The following is a 9,557-nucleotide window of genomic DNA, read 5'->3' on the forward strand; positions in this document are numbered from 1 at the left end:
TTTCCCACTTCCTCTGCAAAAAGAAGGCAACATTTCAGTGCGTGAATATTTTTGTCTATACAGGGTATAGATAAGGTTTTCTATGGAAGTAGGAGTTGGATATGGAACAAGCTATTTGGAAAATCAAAGGAAAGTAGTATTGGAAGCAACCTGCTATGAGCTATCAACTCCAGGACTTACTCAGTTCTTGATCTGAATTCTGAGGCCTTAAATGTTTGATTCTCTCTCTCTCCATAGTTTCATATANTTGCATTTTCCCAAAACAGCCAGGCATTTTTAATTGTTTTCCCCACACTGAGAAGTTGTATGCCCAGTGGATCCAGTTTCCTTTTACTTCTACTTTCACTAGGCCTCTCCAGTCACTCTCTGTTTCACAGTGTTCCTAGATTAGGAGCCCAGCCTCATTGACATTTATTGTGACTCTTGCTCTTTGCATAACAATTGCAGTATGGAGAAACCACATGGTACAGCTGGGTCCCAGATAACTCTGTTTATGAAATATAAACATGCAAGCAATGTCTAGATGCATACATACTGCTGCTCTGAGTGGTCTGTGGTTGCTTCAAAATTATAGAACATGGTGAGAAACACCAGAGGGCTCACAGAGAATTTAAAGGGATGCTACCCTATTACTACACACAATAATATAGGCATATCAAAGTAATATAGCATTGCCAACACACAAGATTAAAAAATCACAACCAACCCTCCCAACCCCTCCCGCAAAACAAACAAACAAACAAACAAACAAACAACAACAACAAAAAAACCAGCCCTCACAGAAGTTAAAAACAACAACAACATTTTTTGACCTGTCTTCTGGTTTCTGGACTCCCCGTGCCATCACCCATGTGGGTGACAATCAGTGTTGTTAATTCTCATATGTCTATCAGGGATGGTCTAGATAGTATTTGGTCCTGCCATGAGGGCAGGGGACTGGACTCGATAACCTCTCGAGGTGCCTTCCAGTCCTAGAATCTATGAATCTATGTTCTATGTACACCCAAGCACTAACCCCACTGGGAGTTCTTGGTCACAAAGCACAGATTGACGGGGTTTCTAGAAGTTGTGCTGTCCCAGGCCTGCTGTCAGCATGACATACAGCCAACAGAGGTTATTCAGTGTGCACTTGACATAGTGCACAGAGAGTACTAGAAATTAAATACGGTATCACTTCCAAGGTGTGAGTGGAAGAGACAAAAACCAGGGAGGATTTTCCCGTTAGACCCAGTGATTTATCTGAGAAAGACAAAAGTGAACTTTTCAACATTGGAACTTATTTTAATGTACAAGTTGACACAATTGCTCAAGTTAAGAGAATAATTTCCCAGAGTGAGAAATCAGTGCGGACTTACCTATCTGAGCCTGCAATTCACCTGAAAAATAAAAAAAAAAAGCGATTTTTTAAAAATATGAATTGATTTCAGTGTCCAAATTGAGATAATGGCTCAGTTTCCTAGAGTGATAAATCATTCTGCCTGACACACTGCCAGTCAAGTTCCCCCATCCCTCCCCATTACTAACTGCCTGTCCCTGCCCACAGCCCCTGTCCAGAAATAGAGTTACAGAAATGCAGCAACATTTGAGATTTCACTCTGTAAATTGCTCTCTCATGAGGGTGCCATGGAGTTGGAATAATGATTCTTTGATCCACAGAAAATGTGCAACATGGGTAGGGACCATGTGAGCTGGCCTTTCACAGCCCCACCAATGTGTTTTCACCTGCCCTGGAGAGACACCTGCTAAGTGTTGGAGGGGAGTGAAGTCTCCAGGACTTACTCAGTTCTTGATCTGAATTCTGAGGCCTTAAATGCAGTTCTCTCTCTCTCTCCATAGTTTCCTATATTTATATGGAGTATTTGGGGCAGATGATGGAGCAGTTAGCACAGAGGTCGAGGTCCAGTGGGACCCTGCAGATCACAGCAGTTTCAGAAGACCTTTAGGCTCTGCACGCAGTGGAATGCCTCATCTTAATGTCCCTGATAGTCCTTTGAAAGCCCCCTGTGACATAGATGCTGAGGCTTTGAATGTCAGGGAAAGGGCATAGCAAATCTGTGTTGGTCTCTCATGTTCCCGGTCCAGTTCTTCAATGGTGCTGGATGGCTTCAGGGCAAGTCTGCAACTTTGAATGACCTGTGTCTCAGTGAGGAAAGATATTACAGTCTCAGAGACTCTGAAGTTCATAGATTTTGATATGGGCTGAGGGAGCCTCTTCCTTTGATCCTTCGCTTCCCTTTCCTGCTGTTTCCTTTTCCTATGTTGTACCTGCTGCCTCTTGACACTTTTGTCCCTGTGTCTTATGAGCCACCCAGTGAACTCCTGCCCTGAAACCCTGGTATATGAGCCCCTGCCCTTTCCCCATCCACAGCTCTGCTTCTTTAACTGTCAACAGCAGTGATGACTCTCCTCCCCTTTCCCTGATACAGGATCCTGTCTCTTTCAAATGTATTAGTGTGTGCATGCATGGGGGGAGGGGGATGGTGTTACTTATTGCTGTGCTCACTGTTTTCAGGGTGCACAGACTATAGAGCCGTCTACACAGGGCTGCTGCATGTGCCCCTTACACTGCACAGTGATGGAATACACCCCTGGATTCACACATTACACATTATTGTAATAATAGTAAAAGGCAGGCCTTGTAAGGTATCATTTGAAAAAAAAAAAACCAACCCTCATAATTTGATGGTAAATATAATCCTGAACAAATATGAGTGACAGCAAACAGCAAGTCAGCAAACGGGTCTGCTGTAAACAAAGGAATGTATGCTTGCCTTAATGTTCATTTAACCACTAAATAGAGTCATCAAGCAGGAAGGGGAAAACAAGGAAACACAAACATCTGGGGAAAAAATCAGGGAACATCCTTCCCCACAAGATCTTTGTCTGCTAGTTCCCAGTTGAAAATGTTTTTCAAGAGTAGGACTGAAACTAAAAAAAGAAGGTGCAAACACCCCAAGAAACTCTCCCCCACCCTCATCTGCACTTAAGAAGACAAAGGGAAACAAATATTGGACTCAGGGAGCTCCTGACCTGAAGAATTTATTCTGTAGCCTAGATGGAAACATGTGGAAAGAAATTTTACTTAAATCTAATATAGTTTGCTAAGTTAGGCACACGTAAGTGTTTTATCTTTATTTTTCTTGTAACCATTTCCAAATTTTATGTCTCATTACTTGTACTCACCTAAAATCTATTCCTCTGTAATTAGTAAACTTGATTTACAGTTTTGTCTAATCCAGTGTATTTAAACTGAAGTTTCTGGGTAACTCTGTTTTAAGGTAACAAGCTGGTATATTATTCCTTACAGGAATAATGGACTTGATCAATTTTTACTGTCCAGGAGATGGCTGGGCAGTACAGGACATACATTTCTGGGGGAAAATCTGGGACTGGGGGTGTGTTGGGGTCAACCTGCAGTATAATCAAGCCTGGTGAGAGCCAGCAGATACACAGAGACACTCAGGGTTTGGCTTGTATGCCGGAAGGCTGTTTGTGAGCATTGTAAGGCACCCAAAGCTGCAGGGCACTCATGACAGCCCCCCATTGGTCTGAGTTGTACCCTGGGATGTCACAAGCGCTTCCTGGCTTTAGCTCTGTGTCTGACTCAGCTAGCTCCCGAGTACATGAAGTAGTCATTGAGCACTCTGAGGATGACAGGGAGGAAGAAGGAGAAAGAGCTCAAGGCTCTTTTGCTCCCTCCTCCCGCTTCATGAACATGCTGGCTTGGCTCAGGAGCTCCCTGTCTCCTCCCATCTTGGAAAAATACTGCCCACTCAAGAGCACTTCTCCTCTTCCCTCCAAGGCCTCTCTCTGAGCCTCAGGGTCAAGGAGGAGAGAAGAGGAGAGAGCCTAGTGCTGCTACGTGAGCATTTCCTCCTCCTCCCCAGTTCTGCCAGTGGAAAGCCCCTGGGTCTACAGGACACCACCTGACTGTGCAATGTAGCACAAAGAGGCTGACCCTGTTACAATGTGGAGTGGAGTGCACAATCCTGTACAGTTGTGAGCTCTGAGCCAAAGTCCTGCACTCAGTAGTGAACCCCGCTGAAATCTCTGGGGTGGTGCAGATGAAAATGAGGGCACCATTTGGCACCCAGAGTGTAGCTAAGTAACATAAATGAAGACTTACCCTTTTCCTGTTCAAGTTTCCCTGTCAAATAAAAACAGTTATTTCACTGTGTGCATAGTTTTCAGGACAAAGATCTATTATTTCTATTGTGGATTCTAGTGAGCAGTTGAACTCAATATCTGCATGTAACCTTCTCTTCATCATCTAGTACAGGGAAGGGATGGTGGCCTGAGCCTGGAGCAGTTTAGCAGCCACCTGTTCAGACACAAAAGCTCCTGCATTTCCTATTGCAATTGAACTGGAAATAGATGAAGTTAGTAGGAATGAGCCCGAGCCACAATGTTCAGATGAGATTCTGAAGGTTTCCACTGTTTGAGAGAAAATGTGACCTGTGATTAATTTCAGTCCCATATCTTAGAAACAGCATCTCTGTGTCAATCAATGCGTTGGGTTTGAACTATGACATTTTTAATAATTTAGATTTTGAGTGACTTCAGAAATAACCTCTTACCCAGGGCAATGTTCCAGCAGCTGCAACTAGTTGAAATGATGAGCTAACAAATTCCTGGATTTAATAAGGAAGGGGCTGGATACTGCTCATTTTTGGTGAAGGACCCTCAGCTTCAGCAGTTGCTTTCCTTTTCATCCATCAAAGCCCAGAATAGTTGATATTAAAGACATACTGAAACTTCTCCATTTCTCCCAGGCATTTGTCTGGGGAAGAGGAATTAGTAGGTGGTATTGGGTGGAGGGATGAACTTGGAGGAGATGTGAAGGGGAGTAGCAGTTGGGATGATTTCTCATGTTTGATGTTTTTTCCCTGCTGTATGCTTCACCAAATATTGTACAAACTACAGAGTTCTGGATGAGTTCATTTACAGTGATTAGCACTAATATACTTGTAATTATTCAGAAAATGTTCAATTTTCTCTGTTAACATTTCAGATTACTATGTTGTTGGTGTATAATTCCTTCAATGTATGTTATGGACAAACTATATTTCCTAGAGAGGATGGACACAGGAAAGGAGCAACACAGCAATATTGAACCACTAAAACTATGACACTACATATGTCCTGTGTTGTGTATTTGGTTGTAATGGTTGTTGTTACTATGGCAACTGAATTGGATTATTAGGGGATAGCCCAGCCAGTTTGGGCTGGTTTGTTTAGTTCAGTGTGTGAAAATAAATGGGTGCTTTTTAAGGCTCACAGCTCTCTGGTCTCAAGTGATTTCTTCCTAAACCTGCTGCCCCCAAGGATTAAACAAAGTGGCAACGAGGATGGGATCCCTGTGCTGCTCCAGCAACAGAAGGAAGTAGAAGTGAAGGTAAAAAAAAAAAAAAAAAAAAAACTACCAAACTCTTTTAGCTGTTGCTTGTTTGCACTGACTGTGCTGGCTTTTTGGTACTGACTGTGAAACTGAAACTAAAATCATGGCTACACTTACAGGGCCACTGGAACCTTTTGAGGAGAATATAGTGCAATGGCATGTGTATACTGAGCGTTTTGAGCTTTTTGTTATTGCAAATAACATTACAGAAGCGAAGAAGGTGCCAGTATTCTTAAGTGTTGTAGGGGCTAAAACCTACTCCCTGCTACGCAGCTTACTACACCCTGTTAAGCCAGAGACCAAATCTTACAGTGACATTGTGGAAATCCTGGGGTCCCATTTTCCCCCCAAACCACTGGTAATTGCTGAAAGATATAGGTTCCACAAAAGAGACCAAAAAGAAGATGAATCAGTTGTACAATTTTTAGCAACTTTAAAAAGGCTAGCAGAACACTGTGAATTTAAGGAGATATTAAATGATGCCCTGCGTGACAGGTTAGTGTGTGGCCTATACAGTGAAGTTATATGGAAGTGCCTATTGACAGAGGCTCAGCTTACTTTACAGAAGGCTGTTGATATTCCAGTCTCCATGGAACTGGCTACAAAGGAGGCACAATACATCGGTGTATCCCCTAGGGTGCATAAAGTGTCACAAGAACCTATCCACAAAACTGTGCAGAGTCAGGAATGTTACCACTGTGGCAAGCCAGGTCACCAGGCATCAGAATGCTGGTGTAAGGACCTGGTGTGTCAACACTGTGGCAAAAAGGGACACATTGAGTGTGCCTGTAAACAAACAAAAAAAAAGAGGCCTGTGGTCTGGCCAACCAAAAGGGGAACCCTGAATACCCTAGAGCAGACCCAGGATGACCAAGGTGACACCTCATCGCAGGAAGAAGTGCCACTGCACATTTTGTCTTTGCCAGTGGGCTCACATGAATACTGGGTAACCCAGTTGTTGGAGGGCAAACCTATACGCATGGAACTGGATTTTTAATTGTTTTCCCCACACTGAGAAGTTGTATGCCCAGTGGATCCAGTTTCCTTTTACTTCTACTTTCACTAGGCCTCTCCAGTCACTCTCTGTTTCACAGTGTTCCTAGATTAGGAGCCTATTACTACACACAATAATATAGGCATATCAAAGTAATATAGCATTGCCAACACAAAAGATTAAAAAATCACAACCAACCCTCCCACCCCCTCCAGCAAAAAAACAAAGAAAAACACAACCCTCAAAGGAGTTATTCTATTGCAAATTTAGAAACAATCCTGGTGTATCAGGGTACTATGTGAAAAAAGGGATGGGTGGTGAAATGAAATAGTATTGGGCTTATACAACACAGTGTATAATGTTTAATAATATCAGTTTAGACTTACTCTTTCTCTTTCCCACTTCCTCTGCAAAAAGAAGGCAACATTTCAGTGCGTGAATATTTTTGTCTATACAGGGTATAGATAAGGTTTTCTATGGAAGTAGGAGTTGGATATGGAACAAGCTATTTGGAAAATCAAAGGAAAGTAGTATTGGAAGCAACCTGCTATGAGCTATCAACTCCAGGACTTACTCAGTTCTTGATCTGAATTCTGAGGCCTTAAATGTTTGATTCTCTCTCTCTCCATAGTTTCATATATTTATATGGAGTATTTGGGGCAGATGATGGAGCAGTTAGCACAGAGGTCGAGGTCCAGTGGGACCCTGCAGATCACAGCAGTTTCAGAAGACCTTTAGGCTCTGTTAACATTGCAGATTACAGTATCTCTTTGCTGAACTGTTGGGCAGTTCTTTACTAAAGTCTACTGGCTCACTTATTGCAAGAGACTCCAAATCCACACACCCTTCTTTGTATGTGGAATCTCATTCAGTGGAGCTTCAGTTAGCAGCAAGGGTGTGACTACACATCTGTTTGCAGGATCAATCATTAGGATGTTTCAAAACCAAAATGCTTCCATTTTTTTCTGAGGGTAGTAAGAAATATGCAATTTTGAAAAATATCATTAATATTTTTATGTGGTAGAAATCTTCTGTATTTTACTGAAATTGCTTCAATATCCAGGTGAACTTACTCATTTTTTCCATCAGTGATTCTAAAGGAGACAAAGAGAGAGAAAGAGAGAATGATTTAAATGTGTACATATTGTTTACTCAAAACTTTATATTCTCTAAATTTAGTTAACTGTATTAATTAAAATATCTCCTAAATTAGAAGGTATAAAACAACCATGAAAATTTAAACACTTCCTAGTTTTTGTCTTAGCAGAGAATGAAAATAACTCATAGAGCACAGCATGTCACTGGCAGAGCCAGGAATACAACCTAGTTATCCTGACTGTAGCTGGGTAAATACCGCACAAAGCTACTCTCAGATCTTCTTTTGAGGTCATAAACACATTCCCTGTGACTGTAAACCTGCGTCTTGCATTTAATTTTCTGTGACCATTCCAGCAAATATGTTTGCATTCTCCTGAGCACTAATATGTAAATGAAGAATGAAGAATATTCCTGGAAAGTGAGCTTATAATTATAATTATCTGGGTCATCCTGTTTACCATTTTTAAAAATTGGAACATTAACATTCTCCCAGTCTCCTGGAACTTCCCCAGTGCTCCAAAACTTATTGAAAATCAGCATTAACTGTTCAATGAGCTTCTCAACAAGCTCTTTTAAAACTCTTTGACACAAATTACCTGGATCCGCTGATTGAAATTGTCTAATGTTAGTGGCTTCTGTTTAACTTTCTACGGAGAAACTAGTGGAATGGAAAAATGATGAGACATGTAAGCTGTCCTTTTACTGTCCCACCAAGGGAGTACCTTAGCCCTGTCCTGGGGGGACACCTGCAACAAGTTTGCGGGGAGTACAGAATCCCTGGCTCATTCAGCCCTTGGACTTTCTTGTGAGTCTATGTGTAACTGACTAGCTTTACATGTAATATCTATACATATACACATATATAAATATGGCCAGTTGTGGTGGTGTGCTGGGGTCTGATGTGAGAGCTGAATACTTTTCTACATAAACTGGACTCTTCCCATGAACTCCACTCTCTATGGACCAACCTATTGCCATCAGATGGCAACAGTTTCTGCCAACAATTGGTACTAAATTTGAATATTTAGTATTCACATTCCATGGGTACACATCAGAAATCATATTTAGAATCCCCCAATCTTCTGGTCTCCTCTGTTCATCAGATTGAAAGCCACCTTTCAGTTATTAATAGGAACTCACCCTTTTCCTCCTCAGGACTATCTGGAAAATAAATACATAAAGTCAACTTTCTACAAATACACTTTGCATGGGCAAAAATGTTCAGCTGTGTGCTCACAGTATGGTGCAAGGCTGGGTTGAGTGCTGAGGGGGATTTTCCAAAGCAGTGCATCAGGTTTCTCCAAGTCCCCTGAGCACTCTCCATCCTGTGCAGTCCCTGAGGGTGAGGCTAGGGCATGCAAAAAGTAATAGATTCCCTCCCGAATCATAGGCTTCCAGTCTTGACAGTTACTATTGTGCCTGGCCACAATGCCATAGACACAGCATGGAGGGAGAATGGATGTTGACTGGATTAGAAATTGCTGCATCTGCAGACCAGGATTCTATGCACACAGGAAAAAGTTAACTAACAAAGATACAAGATTCTGTAGCCCAGTAGGCAGAGTACTCATCTAGGGGGAGACACATGTTCCAGGCCCTTTGCTCCAGTGGCTGTCTGATTACCCAATAAGGTTCAAAAGGTGGGCTAGAATTATATAACATGAAATTGTACTAAGCTATCAGCTTCATAGTGTTCAGTGGGTTGTGTTAAACCTGCTCTAAACTGTGCGACCCCACCCCTCATTTAAAATGCCCAGGAGAGACAACTAAACAGCTCCACCTACAACAAAGGGAGTATGAGAGCCTACCCAGTAATTTGTACTTTGTGGGCGGAGAGCTCGAAGGGGCATTCACTGTCTTTGGGCCTGTCTACACTACAAACTTAAATCGACCTATGTGAGGTTGACTTACAGCCACCACAGTAGTAAGCAGAGCATGATGTCCACGTTACCCTCCTTCTGTCAGTGGTGCATGTCCTCACCAGAAGCACTTGCACTGACTGAAGATGGGCCGTGCGGGGGCTCAGAGCCAGGGCTCTCAGTTCCACACAGCTCCCCAACGGAAGCC

At 42.4% G+C, this 9,557-nt stretch overlaps 1 protein-coding gene across 1 annotated transcript in view; it reads right to left on the reverse strand.

Annotated features, from left to right (window-relative positions):
- The window catches only part of LOC117870308 (butyrophilin subfamily 2 member A1-like), a 34,189-nt gene extending 24,679 nt beyond the window's left edge, over nt 1–9,510 (reverse strand). Inside the window, exons 1-5 of the mRNA XM_034757411.1 lie at nt 8,631–9,510; nt 7,466–7,486; nt 6,779–6,799; nt 4,127–4,147; nt 1,356–1,376 (exon numbers count right to left, since the gene is read on the reverse strand). Of these exons, the coding sequence (XP_034613302.1) occupies nt 1,356–1,376; nt 4,127–4,147; nt 6,779–6,799; nt 7,466–7,486; nt 8,631–8,814 (268 nt within the window). The 5' untranslated portion in view covers nt 8,815–9,510. The remainder of the gene's footprint in view (nt 1–1,355; nt 1,377–4,126; nt 4,148–6,778; nt 6,800–7,465; nt 7,487–8,630) is intronic.
- Nucleotides 9,511–9,557: the final 47 nt, after the last annotated feature.

The sequence above is a fragment of the Trachemys scripta genome, unplaced genomic scaffold, assembly GCF_013100865.1.
Source record: "Trachemys scripta elegans isolate TJP31775 unplaced genomic scaffold, CAS_Tse_1.0 scaffold_26, whole genome shotgun sequence".
NCBI lineage: Eukaryota > Metazoa > Chordata > Testudines > Emydidae > Trachemys > Trachemys scripta.